Source organism: Sprattus sprattus (genome assembly GCF_963457725.1).
Source record: "Sprattus sprattus genome assembly, chromosome: 9".
In the NCBI taxonomy this organism is placed as follows: Eukaryota; Metazoa; Chordata; class Actinopteri; order Clupeiformes; family Clupeidae; genus Sprattus; species Sprattus sprattus.
The window spans coordinates 21,210,121-21,233,721 of NC_137928.1; the positions used below are offsets into that span (position 1 = coordinate 21,210,121).

General features: G+C 46.7%; 1 protein-coding gene across 3 annotated transcripts in view; it reads left to right on the top strand.

The window, feature by feature from the left end:
• Positions 1-23,601, top strand: part of synrg (synergin, gamma) — a gene marked incomplete at its 5' end in the record, with an annotated part of 55,078 nt that overhangs the window by 19,005 nt on the left and 12,472 nt on the right. For 2 of the 3 annotated variants that reach the window (XM_080844422.1, XM_080844423.1), the window contains 11 exons: positions 1,202-1,279; positions 2,913-3,109; positions 6,836-7,144; positions 7,596-7,735; positions 9,560-9,678; positions 9,938-10,000; positions 11,125-12,156; positions 18,520-19,062; positions 22,707-22,873; positions 23,145-23,198; positions 23,380-23,476. In XM_080844422.1, coding sequence (XP_080700548.1) covers positions 1,202-1,279; positions 2,913-3,109; positions 6,836-7,144; positions 7,596-7,735; positions 9,560-9,678; positions 9,938-10,000; positions 11,125-12,156; positions 18,520-19,062; positions 22,707-22,873; positions 23,145-23,198; positions 23,380-23,476 — 2,799 coding nt within the window. Of the gene's footprint in view, positions 1-1,198; positions 1,280-2,912; positions 3,110-6,835; positions 7,145-7,595; positions 7,736-9,559; positions 9,679-9,937; positions 10,001-11,124; positions 12,157-18,519; positions 19,063-22,706; positions 22,874-23,144; positions 23,199-23,379; positions 23,477-23,601 lie in introns of all 3 variants that reach the window. The other variant, XM_080844421.1, reaches the window with a different exon arrangement.

Consider the following 23,601-nt stretch of genomic DNA (forward strand, 5'->3'; position numbering starts at 1 on the left):
AAACACACACACACACACACACACACACACAGACAGACAGACAGACATACAGAGCACGCTGGCTGAGTAGAACACACACACACACACACAACAGAGCACGCAGTCTGAGCAGAAGCCCTTTGGGATTGCTAACACACACACACGCATACTCACACACACACACACACACACACACTCACACACTCACACACTCACACACTCACACACTCACACACTCACACACTCACACACTCACACACTCACACACAAACACAAACCTGATTCTACCCGAGGCAACCTCTTTCTCTAAATCATCTGCCTTTCCTCCTAAACTCCCTTCTCCAGCGTAAGCTTACAGTACAGGCTCAGCAGACAGGCAGACTCAGCAGACAGGCAGGCTGTGCTCCTGTGCTCCATGTTGCTGCAGAGTCAGTGCCTTTGTTTGGTGTGCTGTTATCTGGCTTTGCTATAGAAGTAGAGATAAGAGGTGAAGTCAAAGCCCCCGTCTGCCTCTAGTTGAGTGGGTGGCACTCCCACGGTGTAAACTACTTTCTTTCTAACAGTCTGTGTTTTCCTTCACAGTCCTTCGCACACTTTTCGGGAGACTCTGCGGTGCACTTTCTCTTGCATTGAGCCACTTGGTTTCTAACCCAAGTTGAATGACTGAATAAATGAATGAATGAATGAGGGAATGAATGAATGAATGAATGACTGGGGCTGTGCCCTAATTTGCCAAAACAGACCTTTGCTGCCTCCCATTTCTCTATCTTTATCTGTCACTCCCTTTTTGGGCGGTTCATTCCAATTTCCCAGAATTCTCCCTGATGTTGTGTTGTTTACAGCTTGCGGCATGTTTGGATTTGTCAGATTCAGGGTTATTCAAGGGAGTTAATAGGAACAGATTAGCTAGCATCAGCCATAATCAGCATTCCATTATACCTAGAGGAATTTATGGAAATAACAAATCACAGAGAGATGGTAAAACAAGTGACTGCTTTGAAGGCTCTGTAAAAACAATTGGCCACCCTGGACCTTCTTGTGAACATAGGCACAGGCCCTCAGTATGTACAGACCGGGTGAGTAAAGAGACTCGGTGCTGGCAGCGGTTAGTATGTAGGAGAGGACTGGGTATCAGACCCACCCAGATGTGGGAAACATACTCAGACACACAACGGTATGAGAGTGATTATAAGTGTGTGTGTGTGTGTGTGTCTGTCAGCAGGTGTCGGGGTGTACCCTCAGCAGGAACATCTGCAGCCCATGGTGCCCACCTGGCTCTACAACGACAGCCTCATCCCAGGTAAGACTCTCCACACAGAAAGCCTGGTGTCCTTTCAGGCAGCATGATTCACATTAATTACATTTAATTGGTGGTTAAATCGGAGGGTTATGGTGTACGATCTGTGACTGACAGAGCCAGATCAGGTCCACTGTCGGCTACGAGTGGTATTTAACACTTTGTAACTATATGTGAACGGTCAATAATGCTGTGCGTGTGTGTGGGCCTCATTTATAAAACGTTGCGTAGAAACCATCCTACATTTTGTCTAAGACATTTCCTGAAATGAGCGTAAGTGAGATCCACAGTAAACAGACGTACACACAAAAAACACGTGTACGCCAATCCTTCGGTTATAAATCACAAATGGTCGTGAAATTGTGCGCAACTGAATCTCCGCCCTCAAAACGCCCCTATTTAATCTAATCAGCATATTATCAATGCACAAACAGAGCGCATCCTCAATGCACAAACTCTCTGTGACAGTGGCAAGCAAGAAAGAAACATGTAAACAGAAGAATTAAAGTGAGGCTGACATCGACGTTCTGCTGATGGAACAGCAGATGCGGGCCAAAACATCGTTAGAAAAGCCTGTCTGGTGGCGTAATGGCAAAAGCAAAGTATTTGACATGTAGAAGGCACGTCTCCGAAGCACCAGCGGCCGCAACTGTCGCACTGCTGCTCCAGCATCGGAGTCTCGCTGGCCATCGCCACCTTCCCTTAGGCATGCCTTTGCTGTGCTCCACTACCAACCGCGCACGGGCATGTGCTGTATTAAAGTGGTCTTCCTAGGCTGTTTGAGTATGCGCAATCTGGATGAAAATACATTGGGAACCCTGTTTTACGCAGGAAATCCTCTTACACATATTGCTTTTCCTGGGCACTGTATGGAAATCTAATACATTACGGGCATATAAAGTGATAATACTGCGAAGAACATCGGGCAAAATTCTGCTAAATGAATTCCAATTTCTCATCGGAACGTTCCTGTAGCCAGGAATCCAAGAACAGACAAAACCTGAACGTGTATGGCCTGGTTGCATCTGGTGCGCCTCTGTAGACGAGAGGCTATTTGGGCACAACGCTCTCGACAAGCTGTAGGCCTACCTGCTTATCAGCCATACATCATCCTGTGTCAAAAAGTGTGCGCGATCACGAAAAAACCCTTTCTCTCCTTATTGCGCAGTTGGCAATATCCTCTAACAACGCCAATGCAGCTATATCTCCTAATGAAAACTAAGCCACTATTAGACTTTCTATAGGCTATAGATTGAGCGAAATGTTTTACACTTGTGAAATAAAAACGGAATACCTATTAGACGTGAATCTCATTCATGTGTGAATTGTTCTAATAGTTTAATTGATTTTATTGAGCGAAACATTCGCCCTAATGGTGACGGTGGTGCACGATGATGATAATGAAACTGCGTGTCGGCGCTTTGAGTTCTAAATTCCTGCAGTACTCCAGTATTGCCACAAGGAAATGTACTTACACGAACTAAAACCAGACGTAGAGATACGTCCTTTTCTACGTCTAAGACGGTTTTTATAAATCTGTACTTAGACGTGGATTTGATCGCACGCACAGTCTAAGATCAATTCTGTGCGTAAGTACGTTTTATAAATGAGGCCCCGTGTCTGATGTTTCGTGTAGAGATGTTTAAGAAGGTGCTGGAGCTCACCATGACCCCTGCGGGCATCGACACAGCCAAGCTGTTCCCCATCCTGATGTCGTCGGGGCTCCCCCGCGAGGCCCTGGGGCAGATCTGGGCTCTGGCCAATCGCACCACGCCAGGCAAGCTGACCAAGGAGGAGCTCTACACCGTGCTGGCCCTTATTGGTGTAGCTCAGGTAGGCAGTGTGCTCCTTTCCAACAATTTGTCTCTCACTTGTGGTTATGAAGTGTGTTCAATACTTTGGCCCCACTCTATATTTGCTCATGTTATCAGCAGATGCTCTTGGTGTTAAGGTTAGATTAGGCTTTTTAATTGAGGTTTGTAGTAGTAAGATATTCATGATTATGGCATGGTATCATTGATGACAGACTGTTGGATGTTGTTATAAAGACACTTAATATAAAGAGAGGATTAAGTTGAAAGGTATTACAGCTAATTGGGATGGAAAATAGATGCAAAATGTTGGAATTCCATGACTCCCACAGTGAGAAAAATGAAGGTTAGTTGATGACCTGCTAAATTGGAGAAATTATTTGTCTGCTAAGTTTTAATTAAACCAGTGTTTCAGGGGTCAGATTTTGAAAATGGTCTCACAAGACCTCAGCGTTTAATATACTTAAATTGGACTATATTATCATAATTGTTTCTCAAAATTGTGTGTGTTTTATGCACACTGCAATCCATACAAACTCCATCACTTTTAGGTGATTAAATCCTTATTAAATACTGCAACGGCAGACCTTTAACATTTTTGACACTGTCACTTTTGCATGAAGTCATTTGCATGTAAATGATCAAGCTAATTAGAACTTGAATGGCATTTCATCCAATTAGTCTCCAGGGCAGCAAAGGGACCTCTTGCATCAGTCTTCATTTATGATGAGGTACATGAAGCAGGTCTCCTAACCCTCCTAATCCACCATGAACTTCATGCTCCATGTCAGATTGGATGTGTAACCCAAGGCCAAGCAGTACCCAGCACAGCAATTCAGATTATGTTAAACAGAGACACACAAACACTCAGACAGACATACACACACACACACACACACACACACACACACACTGTTAAGTTCTGGCCGGCTCGTGACTGAAACAATAACATCGGAGGCAGTTTTATACTCCTCACCTCCCCAGGTGTGGATAATCAGTCCATCAATGACGCTCGTCATCCCCACTGTTGCCTGCAGGCCACGCATGGCCACTGCAATGTCTGCAGGGGCGCAGGGGGTCGTTACACCTCCCTTCATAGAAGGTTTCCCGTGGAAACCTAATAAAACAACAAAAGACCCTAGTGAGCCTGCACCATCTCCTGTCCCCCTACATCCAGGGCCCTAGGAAACTAGAGAGACAAAGAAGACAGGTCACAATACAAATTATTTCAGCTCTAAAAAGAGCATCAACAATGAGGTAGTCAACACCTTGACTTCAGCATGTCGCTGAGCCACTACTTTTTTTTAATGTACTATTGTAAGTCACATAAATACCAGTGAGGATTTCAAACTGACATTATCAGACTGCAGCTTTACATTGTTTTCACTAACAGTGTCCAAATGATTGTTGAGAGAAACCACCAACTCATTCCTTTGGTGCAGCTCCTCTGTTTGGCTTTGGCACTCCTGAGTCATGGTTCTGAGCGTGGCCTTTTTTCCTTTAAGGTCCTGCTTTAAACGTAAGCATTCACCCTGAAGTTTTGACACATAGTCTTTATGCTGTTGAAGCTCAGTCTGCAGTAAAGAGTATCCTGCTACTTGCTTCTGCAGCATGGTGTCCTTTTTCACCAGTCCTGCTTCCAAGGCAGTACCCTGCTCCTGAAGAGACAGTGTCTCTTGCAGCTGAACCACCTGGGTTTGTTGAGCCTCCATTTGCAAATCCTTATCAGCACTGGTTTTGTCCCTTTCCTGTAAGCTGATACTAAGGAGGTCAACCTGAAACTGCAAGTTAACTTGGACTTAATTCCGGACGAGCCCCCAATTTTTACGTTTTGGCCGGCTCGTGACCGAAACAATAACATTGGAGGCAGTTGACAACAGTTTTCTACAAAATAACGCGTATTTATACAAAGTACATACAAATGTCACAAAACGACGTGTCTAGGGGTTTCACGTCTGTAAGCTGACATAGTCGGCTCGAAAGAGAGAGAGAGAGAGAGAGACAGGTGTCCACTGGTCCGTTTTATAATCAGTCCATCAATGACGCTCGTCATCCCCACTATTGCCTGCAGGCCACGCATGGCCACTGCAATGTCTGCTGGGGCTCAGGGGGTCATCACACACACACACACACACACACCTAGACAGACATACAGTCACACACACACACACACACACACACACACACACACACACACACACACACACACACACACACACACACACACACACACACACACACACAGATACAGGCACACACACACAGATACAGGCACACACAGACACAGATAGACTACACCAAAACAGAATAACTTCATGCATTGGACTAGAGGGATGACTTGAAAACTGATGAATGTTAGCCGATTACCACATATCCCTGTATAAAGGACATCCTCAGAGACACACACACACACACACACACACACACACACACACACACACACACAGGTGTGCATGGGTCATATATACTCCCACTAGAGGGTCTTTTTCTCTGTATGCTCAGACACACATGCTTTCTGTGTACACAGGTGGGTTCATACCCCATGCCCGAGTGCCCCATGATGTGTACCCAACACACACACGGACACACACACACGGACACACACACACGGACACACACACACGGACACACACACACACACACACACACGGACACACACGCACAGACACACACACACACACACACACACACACACACACCACAACCCTCTTATGTACACATATGACTGTATGCCCCCACCTCCACTTACCTCGAGGACATAGATTGACACCTGTTCCACACAAGCTGTGGGCCTAGGTACATACAATGTTTGCCCCTTGCTTATGTGTGTACACACACACACACACACACACACACACACACACACACACACACCCTCCTTTCTGCTGGTGGGAGTTGTATTATCTAGCCCCTAGGGGAAAGAAATGGAGAGAGACAGGCCGAGAGAGAGAGAGGCAGACAGACAGACAGAGAGGGGTAAAGCTGGTAATCATTATCCCTCTCTCTCTCTCTCTCTCTCTCTCTCTCTCTCTCTCTCTCTCTCTCTCTCTCTCTCTCTCTCTCTCTCTCCATCACTGTGGGGAAAAGTAGAGATAGGGCAAAGAAAAGGAGACCTCCCTGTATTTTTCCACTTTCCCCAAAACTTTAATTGCTGCCTTCCTGCCTCCACACACACACACACACACACACACACACACACACCTAGAAGCCAGGCATGCTGTGTGTTCAGGATCTGTGTTAGACACCACCTGTAGCACTTCCTCCACACAGCCAATCAAAGTCAAGTTCACTTCTGTGAGAAGGAAGACTCTGACAGGGCTGTGTCAGTCGGCTTTCTAGGGCGTCTGTCCTCATCAGCAAGCGCCTGTCAATCAGAGAAGAGGACACAAGGGAGTAGTGAGTGCCCACTCTGACCTGCCTCTTCACCACCACTGTGAAGATCAGTGCACAGGACATGCGGGGTACATGAAACACTGACAGCAGTTGGGTGTGTTTTCAGCTGACTGGAGTACTGCAGCGACACAGTGTCAGACCTGGATATGTGCAGTTTTACAAACAGTCCAGAGGGATCTTGGTGTTTTCAGTTCTTCTGTTAATGATATCACTCCAGTCTGTCTCTGCGGAAAAATATGTAAAGCAGTTTTCTTTCTGGAGTCTACAGATTTTAATTGGAAATAGACTATCCATGGATATGTCCCTGAATTAACAGTTTTTCTATTTCTCGCTCTTCCTCATGCTCTTCCTCCAGAGTGGTCTCCCAGTGATGAGCCCTGACATCCTGAACCAGTTCCCCTCTCCGCCCGTCCCTAACCTGCCAGGCCTCACCATGGCAATGCCTGCTGTCATGCCACAGCACCAGCAGCCAATCATGGCCCAGCCGCCTGTCTCCATGGCGATGCAAAACCCAACACCAGCTGCCTCCATGGTCATGCCCGCTGCAGCGCCAGCCATCTCCATGGCAATGCCCACACCTGCAGCACCTGTCATTGGCATGACCCCTAACCCTCCGACTGCACAGCCCGCTGCCAGCTTCATCGCCACCTTCCCGCCGGTGCAGGTGAGGAGGGCACACACACACACACACACAAACACACACACTCAAGTCATGGAAATTGTGCTTCTTGAAAGGGTGTTAATATCAGTGTATTCAGAGTTGGAGGAGAACCTGTTCTTTCATACTCTATGTTGTATTTCAATAAAAAAGAAAGTGAGGTACTAAACCTAAACTGAGTCAGGACTTGAGGCAAAACCTCTTTACTGATGCCCCTGTGGTGGTAATATTAAAACACTAGTTGCAGTGAGTGTCAATCCAGCTGCTCTCTCCTGTAGATCATCATCTGTTAATCGCTGTTTTCCTGTCCACTCTTAGAATGATGTTTCCCTATGTGTGTGTCTTCGGTGTAGCTGATGTACCTGCTGTTCAACGTCCTGTATTAAGTCTTAAAGGGGAAAAATGTCATATTTGTGGCACTGACATGACTTGTCTTCACGATGCCGCTGTCTTCCAGGGACCCAAAGCAACAGCAGATGATGACGACTTCCAGGACTTCCAGGAGGCTCCGAAGGCAGGAGGAGGTGATGACTCCTTCACCGAGTTCCAGGGCGAGTCTGGGAGCTCCTTTCCCACTACAGCCGCCCCTCAGAGCAGGTAAAACGCCACGGGAGGGCAGGAATTTTGCACTAAAAGCAAGACGTCATTTTGTGAAATCCGATAAGTAAAAAAAAAAAAGCACTAGAGCTCAGGTTAGACTAACTTGCCTCCTTGTATTCCACCCTCCATTAAGGGTTTAAGTCCATTCCTGACCTTAACTCCTACCATACCAACTGTTGGAGACCCCATCCCGTTTCTTCTGTTTCTCCTCAGTGTCCACCCTTTTCTTTCTGACATGGGTCGGGGGAATGTGGGAGCTCGGCCATTGTTTCCCTGCTGCCGCATTTTCTCTTGCCTCGGCCCTATCTCCTGGCCGCGCCGATAAGGCCACCGCTGTAATGGCGTGTAATAATCTGCCTGGCATAACAATTAGCCTGTGCCATGGCTGTTAGTTAATTCATTTCCAAAGGATTACAGAATGAGCTCATTTTCCCCTGCCGTCCCTTTGTGCCCTGCACATGTGTCTGTGTGTGTGTGTGTGTGTGTGTGTGTGTGTGTGTGTGTGTGTGTGTGTGTGTGTGTGTGTGTGTGTGTCTCTGTGTCTCTGTGTGAGTGTGCACACGTGTGCAGGGCTCCAACAATGACTAGCCCAACGTCTTATTCGCCTTTTCGGCTCTTTTTACCTGATATTTGTTCACCATCAAACAAACAGATTGTTAACCGTGATGGTTTGTCTGCTAGGAAGTCTACTCAGAAAGGTACTAGTCGGGCTGTGTTTGATGCCAGTGTCCTCTACCACATCAGCATCCCATGCAAAGCGTGGACCAGAAAAGCTGATCAATACTGTTGATTGCACACATAACGTACAAACGTGTAATTAGACCACAACGTGAATTCACCATGAAACCACAAATAATTTCCCCTATGGGCTCCCAAATGGCCAACAGCGGCCCTAAAAAGAACAGATGGAGATGAACAAACTTTAGTTGATACATAATGCTATTTATGCGTTTTTGTTGTTGTTGTTGTTGTTGTTGTTGTTGTTGTTATTATTATTATATATAGGCCAGGCTCTATAGGCTAGTCTTATTCATTTTGGGCAACCAAAATCTGAAGAATGCCTTACCAAAGGGCTACCAGGGATTTCTAAATGTTGCAAGTCCTGGTGCGTGTGTGAGAGAGACTGTGTTTAACTGAAGGACACTGCCCTGAGGGGTCTGGAGCTTCTAGGGGTTGGGAGGAGGGGTAGAAAGGCAGCTGAAAGACGATTATCTCTTCAGTTATGCTGCGGAAGAGAAAGGAAAATAGCGTATCAGGGTGACACACACTCATTGAACAAAGCTAGCCTACTCCTCTGACCAGACGCTAATGCTTTGTTGTGTACGGTGCGTCTGCATCTGCTGTCCCCAAGAGCATGCTATCACTGTCTAATTAAAGAAGGGGAGAGAGAGTGAATGGGGTGGGGGAGAAAGGCGGGGAGTGGGAGATGTGAGATGAGAGAGAGAGAATCTCCAGCGCAGGGACTTGTAGTTGAGGATGGGCAGGCGTTACCAGGCAACATTGTGAAGGAGCACGATGCCTGGTGGTTCCAGAGGACTCCCAAAATTCCTCGCGGCATTTGATTTCTCTTATCTCATATATACAGTGTGCTGTGACACCCCCCCCGCCCTCCCCCCCTTCCCTTCTAACACACACTGAGAATTTGGTTATTAGGGGTGAACAATCAGTTTGAGAAGTTGTGGGAGGGTTCAGTGTACTTTAATGGGATTTTTTTCTGTCAAAGTCAGCGAGTGAAGACAAGTGGAGAAAAATTAATGAGACTGAAAAAAAAGAGAGGGACGAGTGTTGCCCTGACGGTCATGTTCCCATCTCTTCCCCCAGTGCTCCCTCAATGCTGACGCCTGTATCTGGATCTTCGTCCTCCTCATCCTCAGACAAGTACGCAGCGTTTAAGCAGCTGTCTGTGGATGTGCCCCCAGAGCCTGCGCCTCCTGCCTCAGGTAGGAATCTCATTATCCTCCTCTGGGCCCACCAGAACCGTCCTCTAGAACCAAACAGGCTTACATTTACCTTTTATCCAAAGCAACGTGCAGGTAAGGCATGGATGTCAGCATGTGAGCCCCCTGAACATTCTCGTATGAAATGTGTTTGGTTTTTTAAGACGACAAGAACATTTAACTTGGAAAACAGTTGCATGCAAGTAAGTGAAAGTGAGCGAGGAAAAGAAAACTTGTTTGTGTTCTTGTCGTCCGTGTTTAGATGGTGGGGATAAATACAGTGTGTTCCGAGAGCTGGAGCACCCAGGGGACAGGAAACACGTAGGTAAGTCCCAACTCCCCTTACCAACTCACTGCTGGTAGACAAACGGTTTGTCAACTAAGCTGTCAAGGCCTTGAGGCATGTGGTCATAGCCAGCCTTAGCCAGAGTGGTAATGAGTACAGTGGATGGTGTATGCCCATGATCCACTGGGCTTGAAAAGGCCTCTGGGGCCCCTGCACACTGGTACCAGGGCTTGGAGGATTAGAGGACTTGTGTAGTAATGTACACTTGTATTGCAACACGTTGGAGCAACAGATTATTACATTTTTATTATTATTATTTTTAACTGTTTCAATATTTATATTTTGGATTCCCCATCCCCACACAGGCCCTCAGGGTCCCTGGCCTCATGCAGAAATCCACCCATTTCAGTGTTATCCCTACAAAAACTAAACATGGAAGGATATGGGCTGGCTGAGGCAGACTACTGTTACTCTCAGCTGGCTTTATTTGTTTAGAGGCTGGATGTTTAGTTTCCTGTGTTTTTCTGAGTCAGTCTGCTGCCTGCTAATGTGAGCTGTGCTTGCTGTCCCTCACTCACTAGAGCAGAGCCCACTGGCCACAGCCCTGAGAGCCCCTGTAAGTCCTGCCTGCGGTGGCTTCCCTCTCCACTCCTCTCCTCCTTGCCCCCCCCCCCCCCCCCCCCCTCCTTGACGTTGTTTGCTCTTTTGTTGTGTTCTGCCACTTAGTGTTACCAGTCTTCTGCTGATCCACAGCCTCTTAACTGGAGCTAACTTACTGTCAGCCTGTGAGACGGTCTGCATAAAATGACAGGAGGAATTTCCTTTTTCGCTTGCTCTTTTCTTCCACCAAGTCCTCCAGATGTCCGACCATTTGGGGCATGAGAGGTCTCAGGATTCTCATTTTGTGTGCTGTGGTGCCTTTTGGCACGTTGAAGGAAGCTCATGAATTCCTGGGAAAACAGTGTGCTCATGTTTGCTTGTGATCTGTGTGAGTTTGTGCATGTGTGTGTCCTGCCCTTTTCAGACATAATTGGAGCAATTCAAAAAATAAAACGTCTCAACCCAGGGCGATAAATGAATCTTGCACGTAATGCGTTCATGGCATTTTCTGTCTCAACCCTCTTTCTTATCTCTCAACCCCCCCTTTCTTATCTTCCTTGCAGGCGAAGGATTTGCCGACTTCAAGTCCGTCAGTGTCGACGATGGCTTCACCGACTTCAAGACGGCTGACAGCGTCTCTCCACTAGAGCCGCCCGACCCCGCCAAAGTCCTACAGCCAATGTTCCCCCCACCCACCTTTCCCCCCCAGCCTCACTCTCTCTCTCAGCAGGCCTCAGCACCTCTCTCACAGCCCCGCAACCCCCTAAACATGGCCGACCTGGACCTCTTCTCCTCTGCGCCCACTTCCTCCTCTTCCTCTCTTCCCACCTCGGCTCCCCCGGCGGAACCCCAGGCGCCCTCTCTGCTGCTGCCGCCTGCCCCAGGAGCCGGAGGAACCGCGGACGACTTCGGCGACTTTGCCCTCTTCGGTTCTTCTACCGCTGCAGACATGCCGACAGGTTCTGGCATCAGTGGAGGCGGCCCGGCAGCCCAGCAGCAGGACGATTTTGCTGACTTCCTGGCGTTCGGAAGCTCATCGGAGTCCCGTGGTGGCGGCGGTGGGCCTCAGAGGCAGCCCAGCTTGGGCTCGTGCTCAGGCCCTGACCGGTACGACGTCTTCAAGCAGCTCTCCCTCGAGGGTGGCATCGGCTTGGCATACAACGACGACAACAACAGTGGCAACGGTAAGGACAGTGGCGGCGGAGGCTGTGGCGGACTCTCAGGCGGCCTGTCGGGCTCCTTCTCCTCACCACGCGGCAGCGACGTGGCGGCGGACGACTTTGCTGACTTCCAGGCGTCGCGGCTGGGCATGGGCATGGGCACGGCACTGGGCTCGGGCAGCTCGACGTCGGACCGCTGCAGCCCGGCCGAACGCGCCTTTCGGCAGGCCAAGGAGGACACGGCCTCCGTCAAGTCCCTGGACCTGCCCTCCCTGGGCGGCAGCAGCAGTGGCGGCGGTGCTGGCCGCGAGGAGGACGCCCTGTCCCTGCAGCTGGACCTGAAGCTGGTGGAGGCCGGCGGCGACCTCCGCCACGGCGCCTCCGACAGCTCACTGGACCTGCCAGGCCTCTCTGCGCACCAACCACACGCCGCAGGTGAGGAACTAGTGCGCCTGCTCTGGTGAGGCCACGCCTTCTGCCTCCCATAGGCTGCGTGTAGACCAATCCCCTCTCTCTCTCTCAGTCCCGTCTCCTAATAAATCTCTCTTAGGTAGCCCAGCCCTGTATTGATAGGCTCTAATTACAAAGCAGCAGCACAGCATTTATAGCATTAGCAACTGTTAGCATACCTGCCATTGCCTGCACTCCATATAACATCACATCACCCCCCATAACAGTCATATCTTGCCACTGTGTCCTTCCTGTTACACATTACTCAACTGTACAATTTGTACAGTTACATATCTTTTTATTGTATATTTATTTACATTTTTATTTATTTATTTATTTGGCATGTTTATTGGTGTTCTAATTGCGACGTTATTTATTTGATGACCGCATATCCTCGCTGAGTTTACAGTTTGGATCATCTTAATGTCCTCGCTGTGTCTCGCTACTGTGGTGCTCCGTTTCTGGACGTTAGCGCAATACGCTTCTCAGCTGTGGCTGCTAGCATACTTACTGACACAGGACCAACCACAGACACTACAGTGCAGTGAGCATGTCCACAGAGCTCCCTTGCTCTGCAGGCCGATGGCTGTTTTCCCCTTTTTTCCCCCTTCTATTAGCTACTTGCTGGCCCTGTATGAGCTCTAGGTCGCAGCTTAGGTACTGTGGCCTGTGGTAACCAAATATTTTCCCAAAGTCTCTTGGTGGAGACAACTTCTGTGTCAGGACCGGCGGTGTAATTCCAAAGATTGTATCAGTGTACTCTGATACAGTACATCTGATCCTGACTCGTCACCTCTGCCCCAGCATCTGCGGTAGCATTTGCAGTCAGGCAGTGTGTCGATGACCCCTGTTCCAATCGCGCTCAGCTCACTATGCCAGGCACGAGCGCTCTGGTGTTTACCGTCACAGCGGCTGTGCCGTGAAACCTGTTTTGTAAGAGCAATTCACAAAAGCCCCCTTTGAATGTTGAGATCAGCAGCTACACAGTCTCAGAAATTGTAAAAGCACCTTTGGAGATGGAAAATGTTGCTGTGCATACACAAGTGCACTGGGCTCTGTGTCTGCTTAGGACCTTGTTTTCTTCTGAGCAGTTTTCATTTCGCCAGGCCGATTAGTTTCAGTCGAGTGGTGTCGTCATCGGCATACTAGTTGTTCTTGTTGGTTTTTCCATGCGATGATGAGAAGCCAAAATCTTCCCTTATCTTTACTGTGCGCTCCCAAACTCGGAGATGAATTCAGTTGGTTTTAGAGCTACTGGATATTCAGCTCAGCTCCGCTCCTCAGTCCTCAGTACTCAGACGCGCAGCATCGTTTATTTATTTATTCGACATGCTTGTTCTCCTCTCCCTCTCGAGGGTCATATTATTCAGCCTCCATTCCAGATCTGTTTCCATGTATGTTTCTGTGCCTGTGTGTGCGCGTCTGCATTTCTATATGTGTGTATGTGCATGGAGAAAATTATTTTTTGTATGTGCTTTGGCATGTGGATTTGTGTGTGTGTGTGTGTGTGTGTGTGTGTGTGTGTGTGTGTGTGTGTGTTCTTCACGCCAACATTCTCATATCTGTACATCGACCATTTCCATGGTCCTCATCATCCTGTTCCCCTGTCCATAACAAAACCACCATATCAAGACTCCCCACAGTAACCACATCCGTACCTAAGCACACCTTCACACACAGTCTCGTAGAAGCCATTTGCCCTCCACTAACTAATTCAAGCCTTTGATCGACCCCCCTTACCCCCCCCACCAGTCTATAGAATACCCTAAATTAATATTTCTGCATATTTCCAAGTAAGGATAATGCACCTGGACCATATTCGTAAGGCTAGCCAGCTGTCATCCATATTCTTCATTCCTCTCCAGTGACATCAGTATTAGCTGTTTTTCTCCCTTCTTCACACCATACCTCTGATGTTCTAGTCGGCTGGTGCTCCCTCTCAGAAGATCGAAAAAATTAATTGTAGCAGTATTTTGGTGGGTGGGGGGGATTCAAAAAAGTTCCAGTCGCTTGCACTGTACACCTGAATATTTGCCCCTAATGGAGACGGTATTGATTTGCCCACCCCCACTCCACTCCACTCCACTCTTGATCAATATTCAGGAATGCAGCTGTAAGGGTGGGCCCGGTTTCAGAAATGTGTTACTGCCCTTACTTCCTTTATATGTGGACTGATTCCCCCCCCCCCCCCCCCCAAGAGGAATGGAACCCCATCTTGCCTTGCTTATGCTGCAGTGTGCCTGCCTCTTTTCCAATTTGTGAAATTGACAAGAAAAACAAAAAAAAGAAAAAGTATTGTAGGATGAAGTAGGGTTGCATTTGTGTTTGTATCCTGCGTGTCTGTTAAATCAAATGTTTATATTAAAGAAAAGAAAATTAGAAAAAATAAGACTGTATACATATGAATTTAATAGTGTATTTTTAATACAGGAATATTATATAATATACTTTTAATTTATTTTCACTATGACTAGACGTCTTGATTGTGTTTCCGTACAGTATTTGTGTCAAAAACCTATTTATCCGACTGTAAGTGGAAAGTATTTTCTATCAGTTCCCTGACGTGAGAATCACGGGTGAGAAACAACGCTCTTTTGCAGTGAGGCTTTGAAAGCATGGCAGTGACACCTGCACATTGGTACCGTCCATGACTGCTCATTGAACAGTGTCCATTGTCCTGTGGGTGTTCCACAGCAATGAGCCATGTTAGTGTTCATCATCCTCGCTCGTTGCTTATTCTCTACAGTAGTCGAATGGCCCTTAATGTGCGCATGCCTAACCTTAATGCAGTCTATCACAAGAGCCTCTTGGGGGTCTGTCAGAAGACCCCCGAGCTCAAGAGGTGTGCGTTGAGGAGCCGTGTTATAAGTGCAGGTCTGTCAGCAAACTCAATCGGACATTTCCTGAAGTCAGTGCGTCAGCGAGGTGAGATGGCAAGAGAAAAGGGTTACGGTCTCTCCTACCAGCCTAGGGCATAGCTTTTGCTATAGGCGATGCTCAGATGGAGAGACTTAACTAGATGTTCAGGCTTTGCAGTTGTGCAGACACTTGTTTACATCCAACTCTCTTGAGGGCCTGTTAATGCTCCACAACAGCCTGCAGACTTTAGTACATGTTAACTCTTTTGACTTCACTGAGGCACTCACAACTAGACTATTTTTGGGATGTCCGATTTGCCTGAAAAAAAAAAACCACACAGACAAACATGTGATCATTTAACATTTGAAAGGTGGCAGACATTTTTTCAAATTGAACAAAGGCCAAAAAATAAGAAAAAAACAGGATAAAGCTTTCCGGCCCTCAAATGGTTCTGCATTTGCCCTTGGCCTTGTGTTCCTCAAAGGGTTCTGCGTCTGCCCTTGGCCTTGTGTTCTGCATCAGTTTTAGTTGACTTCATGCTCTGAGTGTTCTGCAAGGATCTCTTATGTACTTCTCTTGATCTGTTAACTTCCACATTCACCTCTCCCCCTCCCCTCTGTGGCAACTGCAGTATTTTCACCACTGATTACTAATTTGAAGTCTGTAAATGTGCCTTCTTAATTCTGCTCTTTTGGATCTGGTGTTTGGGATTTTCTCTCTCTCTCTCTCTCTCTCTCTGAGTCTCTCTATCTCTTTCTCTCGTCCGATCAGCCTTCCTATGATCTTTTCTCTTTTTTTTGTTAATATCATTTGTCTCTCTCTGCTTTTTTACACTCTTCCTTTCTTTCCTTTTCTTCCTCTTAGAAAATCTCCTTTGCTTTATGTTCTTGATTTTTCTGACTAGCATGCTCCTGTATATTTAGGAAAAAAAAAAAAAAAAAAAAAAAAAAAAGTATTTTTTTTTTCCACTGTTAGTCTTGCAGACTTCTTGTAACAAACCTCTTTCACAGTATTTTGTGACTTCTTTCTCTATCTCCCTTCCTTTCTTTCTCTACCAATGTTGTGGCAAATAAACATAATAATGGCACAGTCTGACTGCAATAGCCTCTTTTCTCTGCCTTGTCTCACCTCATGCGCGCACACAGTGTAGCCTTAGCTTATTTCTCCTTGTCAATTTCACAAATTGCTTGTGTGTGTCTCTGTGTCTGTGTGTGCGAGTGAGTCAGTGAGCTGGCTCATCCAGCCACCTGTTGACCAAATTGTGTGTGTGTGTGTGTGTGTGTGTGTGTGTGTCTGTTGTGTGGGTGGATGTACACATTTTGTGGCATGTATGTTAGCTTGTGTGTTGGTCTGGGCAAGCTCATTTGTGTGTGTTTGTGTCCATGCATGTGTACGTGTATAAGCAGAGTGTAAATGCAAAAGGTGTGTGTGTGTGTGTGTGTGTGTGTGTGTGTGTGTGTGTGTGTGTGTGTGTGTGTGTGTGTGTGTGTGTGTGTGTGCGCATACACACTGCATACATTTGACTACAAAATACAGTTTCTAGGTATGCAATTACACTGAGTCCAGTACATGCTGCACTCATTTACACTGACTGGAACTGAGATCTCTACCCCTCTGGCACTGCAGCTAGATAGCATCCCTCCCTCATTAGTGGCCAGAGCATGCTAGCCTGCTAGCCTCCCCCCTTACAGTCGGGTAGTAACCAGAGTAGTCTCCTGTATCCTCCCGTCTCCCTTGGGGTGACATTATATGTACAAACACGGCACATGGCACACGGCACACCACACACACACACCCGGCACACACACACATGGCACACACACACACACACACACACACACACAAACACACACACTGTCTGCCTGAAGCAGCAGCGGTGCAGAGTAAAGGGGGTGTTTTTAATGTTTGTGTCTGTGGGCTACATGAGGACATTTGTCTGTTTGCTGGTAAACACCAAGTAGACTGCAGCAGCTGGTGGAGGTAGATTAGACCTTAAGGTGAGGCAGTCCGACCTCAACACAGTAGGGCTGTAACCTAGATCAAATGCAGAAGACTGCACAGAGGACAGGGCAGAGGATCATTCACATTTTGTATGCAGCAGTGTGGACAATATAAAACAGTTACATTTTTTGAATTAAAAGCCTTCTTAATCTACTTGAGGCAGAAGGGTTCCGTAATAACATACCCCTGATTACATTGTGTTGACATAATTTGGAGGTGAGTGTCACCAACCCAACATCTAGAGAAAAATGGAAAATGTCACCTTGAGATCTTTATGCACTTGAACAATTCCTGTGTTGAGGATTCAAAATGGCAGAAAAGTCATCTGTGAAGGATGCGCACATCATCACCCCATGGGTGGCAGGTTAACGGCCGAAACAAACAGGTCCAAGTCTTTGTCTAAATCCACTCCTGTTAGAATGGTACAGTCCTAACTAGTTTGCCTGTCCACTGGAGAAACAGAGCGCCTCCCTGACTGTGTGTGCCTGGGTATGAATCCAGAGGGTGTGAAATATCGACACAAGCTGAAATTAGTGAGGTGAATGTAATAAGGAGCATTTTTGTCCTAGAAATAAAATTTTAAAAAATCGGTGTTGGGAGAGTAAACTGCAGAGATGTATCAGTCAGGGAACTAATGGTCAGTGAAATTCAGCACAATGCTCCGAGGTTTGTAATGAAGACAGAAGATCAAGGGAAGTCCAGGCAGTTTATTTTCTGCTGGTTTAAGCATCCCCTGCGTGAAGGAGCCGCTCAGAGACCAAAGCAATCCTAGCGTTTGTGGGCCGTGGCCAGTTTTACGTCTCTGACTCGCTGGTCCTAAATCAAAACTGATGACTGTTCCCTGGTGAGAATAAGCACAAGCGCAGCAGAATCTCTGACCCCAAATCAGGCTTTTCATTCATTGAGCGGAGAGTTGGCAAGTATCTGATTGAGTGTCCGCATTCCTATTAAACTGTGGAACCGACCATTTTGAAATGAGCACTTTAGTTGTTTAAGTTAGGGGGTCTTGGGTCTCATGTACCATATCACTTTTCTGCTCAGATTAACTCATACCTTGATGTGCCAAGACTTTGATGAACATAATTCTGCAATAGTATTTCACAGTTTGATGCCCCAATTATCCACTAAAGTCCCATTTCTGAAAATTGTTTTATGGTAGTTTCAGCTTTCATCGCCTTTAAGTAATTTTTGAGTACTTTAATAAAAAAATTCAGAGGGGTTTGAACACAAACAAAGCTCTTTACATGAGGGGTGATGAATACAATATGTAATAAGGATAAATGGGATAAATGTAAAGATGTCTACAAAGTCTACTGAGTTACATACGTATGTAGCATATTGCGGGTTACGGAACTAGGTTTAATTTTTCTACCAAAGGGACCATTTTGTTTTATGAGACAACAAAATTTCAGAAACTACAAGTTTCTGGTAATAACAATCCATAAACCCAGAAGATAGGAAAGCCCTTCGCTGTGTTTTTGTTCGCAGATTCTGACGAGCTCAAATTCGACCCGTTCGGCACAGCCAGCAGCAGCAGGACCAGTTACGACTGGTCTGAGCGAGAGGACCTCCCTTCCAGTCTGGACAGGAGGCCCCAGACCACCGCGCAGCGCCAGGAGACTGCCTCCTTCGGCAGCTCGGAGAACGTCACCCAGGCGACCATCCCCAAGGTGACCGCCTTGCCAAGCGAGGACAGCGGATCCAGTGGCGGGGGCGACCGCTTTGAGGCCTTCGCCCGCTTCGGCACCGGCGGAGGCGAGGAGGATGAGGACGACGACTTTGGCGACTTCGCCAGTACCGTGTCCGAGAAGTCCGATTCCCCTCAGGTTGCTGTCGAGGCAGGGTCAGAGTTCACATCCGGGTCGGAGGTCATGGCCGGCTCAGAGGCGTGGGATGAGTTTGGGGCCTTCCAGGGTGACAAGCCCAAGTTTGGCAAGCTGGATTTCCTGAAGGCCAGCTCCCAGGCCAAGGTCAAGTCCAGCGAGGAGATGATCAAGAACGAGCTGGCCACCTTTGACCTCTCTGTGCAAGGTGAGTGGCTCCTGCCTTTGCCTCAAGCTGTTTCAACACTCTCACACTCATCTATTCATCTCTCTAGCTCATACTGGTCTTGCTCTATCAAAGGCAGAACCGTTTTTAGCTTGAAAAAATATCTGTTGACACTCGGACAGTGACCAATATGGTAAATACGTGAGAACACAGGATTGGTCTCAGGGGGTCAGGGTAAGGTTTAAGGTATGTTGCATAGGATAGACTTGAGCTGGGACTTGTATAAGCCACTATATAGCACTATAAGGGTTAGTGGACAGTTAACCGCTAGCTGAGAGGCGAGGCTGGTTGACTAATAATTTTAAGTTTTGACACTGGGGACAACACCACTTAGCTTAATAAAAGAAAAACAAGGCACAGGGGCTCTCAAAAATAAATGATGCACACCTTTGTAGTCACACTCGTATCTCTAATCATATCTCATATCTAATACAGTGGGGAAAATAAGTATTTGAACCCCTGCCGATTTCGCAAGTTTGGCCACTTGCAAAGAAATGTGTGATCTAGAATTGTAATGTTAGGTGTATTTTAACAGTGAGAAACAGAATATAAAAAAAAAATAATCCAGAAAACTGCATTTTATAACATTTATGACTTTATTTGCATTTGATGCAGAAAATAAGTATTTGAACCCCTTGCAAAAAATGACTTAGTACTTGGTGGAATAACCCTTGTTGGCAAGCACAGATGTCGAGCGATTGACAGTTTCTAGAGCGATTGACAGTTGTTTGGTGTTGCTTCCATTTATGAATAATCGCACCAATAGTTGTCTCCTTCTCACCAAGCTGCTTTCCAATGGTTTTGTAGCCCATTCCAGCCTTGTGCAGGTCTACAATCTTATCTCTGACGTCCTTGGACAACTTTTTGGTCTTGCCCATGGTGGTGAGGTTGAAGGTGTGAAGTATATAATGAAGCTATTGGGAGCCAGAATTCTTGCTGTTTGCTTGGGGGTTCAAATACTTACTTTTTGCATCAAATACAAATAAAGTCATAATCTTATAAAATGCAGTTTTCTGTTTCTTACTGATGAAATACACCTACCATTACAATTCTAGATCACACATTTCTTTGCAAGAGGCCAAACTTGCAAAATCGGCAGGGGTTCAAATAATTATTTTCCCCACTGTATATACATAGGAGGTGATTGCATAAGAACTTTAGTGTGGAATGTATACTATGGAAAGCCAAAAATGACATAATTAAAAATAAATACATATGTAAAAATGTGAGTCATTTTAAGACACATTAATTCCCAAATACATTTCTTCCTCCTTTTATTTTTCTATTTATTTACACATTTTTTACCGTACTATTTTCCGTACCGTATTTATTTCTTCTCGCGCCTTTTTACATTTCTTTCTCCTACATTTACATTTCTGGCTGCATTTATTTCTGGCTGCATTTATTTCTGTATTCATTCTTGTCTCGGTATGCAAATGTGGTGGGCTATCATTGGCCGGCGCACCGTCTCTCTCAATTGATAGTAAGAAATGTATTTGGGAATTAATGTAAGCGTAAATAAATGTAACAGTAAATAAAAAGGACTCATTTTCCATTTCCATTCTCATAACTGCATGATATATTTTTTCTAATGCTTTTCTTTGGTGCATTTTAAGTCATTTTATTTATTTATGACACACATTTTTACTTATGTATTTATTTTTAATTATGTCATTTTTGGCTTTTCATAGTATACACAAAACAGTGTATAAAAGAAAAGAGCTTTCTCTTCGTAAGCATGCAGAGGTGTGCAGTTAAAGGACCTCTGGGTCCCTGACAGGGTCTGGTATAGCCACATGAACGATGACAACGAAGGTGTGGCACAGGACCTTTCTTTTTCTGTCTCTCTCTCTCTTACACTCTCTCACACTCCTTCTCTTTCTCTCCTTTCACTCTCTCTGTCTCACTCTCTCACACTCTCTAACACTCTCTCTCTCTCTCTCTCTCTCTCTTTCTCTCACTCACACTCTCTTTCTCTCTCTCTCTCTGTCTGTCTGTCTCTCCCCCACACACACACTCTCTCTCGCTCTGTCGCTCTCTCTCTCTCTTTCTGTCTCACTCTCTCTGTCTTACTGACTCTGCCTCTTCTTCACCAGTATTCTGAGCATTTGCCTGCACTCAGCTGCTGTTCTTCTGCAGAGCAACAGGTGGCAGCGCAGTGACTACTCAACCAGCCAAGTGTGAACTGAGCTAGCTCACAGACTAGCTCGCAGACCTTCCTTAGCCACTTCCTGTTTCTAAGAATTGGTGGCATGTTGTCTCCATTTTCACACACAGCTCTTGAGTCATTAGCCTCCTCCACATGATAGAAACGTGCTCTTTTTGTTCTCTCTCTCTCCCACTCTCGCTCTCTCTGTCTCTCTCCTGTCTCTCTCCCTCTTCTTCCCTGTCACTGTCTTTTTTCTTCTCTCCTAGTCCATCCCTTCCTCTCTCTCTCTCTCTCTCTCTACCCTGCCTCCCTCGCTCCTTCTCTCTCTCTGTAATGTTATTTATGTGATTGAGAGGCTTGTACTTTTAGAATGTTAATCTCATCAGTTTAGCCCCTGGTGGGGCTGGCTCATAGTGGTACATGTATGGGGGTGTGTGTGTGTGTGAGATGTTTCTTTTGGCAGGTGCTGTGATTAGCTGTGGGAGTCTGGAACAAGCCAAACTAAGGCATTGGTTTCCCCCTGCTGTGTGTGTGTGTGTGTGTGTGTGTGTGTGTGTGTGTGTGTGTGTGTGTGTGTGTGTGTGTGTGTGTGTGTGTGCGTGTGTGCGTGTGTGCGTGTGTGCGTGTGTGCGTGTGCGTGTGTGTGTGCGTGCGCACAGAGACAGACAGAGAGAGAGAGAGAGAATGAGTGTTAGTTTGTTTGTTTGTTTGGAAAGTGGAGGTGGCTGTCTGTGGCTGTGGGGGTTCTATGCAGTTTAAGTGAGCGAGTGTGTGTTAGAGGTCTGTGTGTGTTGTGTTTCTGAATACATTTGTGTATGTGTGTTTGTATGCATGTGACTGTGGGAGGGAGGGAGGGAGGGAGGGGTGAAGTTCTGTCCCCGGACTGGGTGAGAGCTGATGAATTATTCATCAGAGCATTACCTCTGCTGCCTGCAGGTAACATCATTATCATTTGTTGCAAAGGAAGTGTTTATAGCAGTTGCCCTTGTCCTTGGAAGTGTGACTCGGACAGTAGGTGTGTGTGCTGGTGTGTTTGAAGAGCAGGCCTCAGAAAGACGAAAGGAGAAGGGCCCTGATTTATTGTGTGTGTGTGTGTGTGTGTGTGTGCATGCATACGATTTCTGAGTTCTGACACACACTCACACGTAAAGAGACAGCTGAGCTGGAACACGCAGATAAATACACACTTTCGCTCTCTGTCTCTCTGGCGTTATCTCAATTTCTCTATCTCTCGCACACACACATGCTTTAGAAATGTCTGCTCATTTTGACCCCACTAGTAAGCACAAGCTGGTTAAGGTGTGTTGACACTCTCTGTTGATTCACTCTCCAAACCTGTCTGCCATTGATATTTAGACCCAAGTGTTTATCTCTAGTATTTGTTGATGGTTTTTTAATACCATATATTTTTTTTGTGTGCGTCTGTACCCCTGTGTGTGTGTGTGTGTGTGTGTATGTGTGTGTGTGCGCGTGGCAGGGTCCCACAAGCGCAGCCACAGTCTGGGTGAGAAGGAGCTGGGTCACTGCAGCGCTCCGTCCCCGGCGCCCGAGGCCCCCTTCAGGGACCGCTCCAGCACGCTCAGCGACAAGCCCGCCCTGCCCGTCATCAGGGACAAGTACAAGGACCTGACCGGAGAGGTGGAGGTCAGTGACACACACATCCACACCGTCTCACCTTCTCACACACTCTATTTTTAATGCTCTACCTCTGTAGAACACTCTTTGTCTCTCTCTCTCTCTGTTTGTCTCTCCTGGGGTAAGAGACCCCACTTTTTCCCACTTTTTTCTTTCTTTCTTGTTCTCTCTCTTTCTCTTGTCTCATCTGCACCCTGCCTGCCTGCCTGCCTGCCTGCCTGCCTGCCTGGATGCATGTGTAGATCAGGCCAGACGTCTGATTCTCTCTGTCTCTTTGCAGGAGAGCGAGCGCTACGCCTACGAGTGGCAGAGGTGTCTGGAGAGCGCTCTGCAGGTAGACTAAAGAGCTAAAGAGCACACACACATACTAACATAGACAAACTCATTCACACACATACACAGACACACAAACAATCATTCTTTGTTCTAATTTTTTTGATGTTCCCACCACTCATGTTTGATGTTATTATCTCTCCCTCATCTCTGTCTACCTGTCTGTTTCTTGGTCTGAGTAGGTCATCACCATGGCCAACAACACCCTGAATGGCATCAGCAGCTCGACTGTGTGCACTGAGGTGATCCACTCAGCCCAAGGCATGGAGTACCTGTTAGGTAAGTGCGTGCGTGCACACGCACACACACACAACCCACAGCATGGACTACCTGCTAGGTTAATGTGCGCACACACACACACACACACACACACACACACAGACTTACACTTATTATTCCCATAG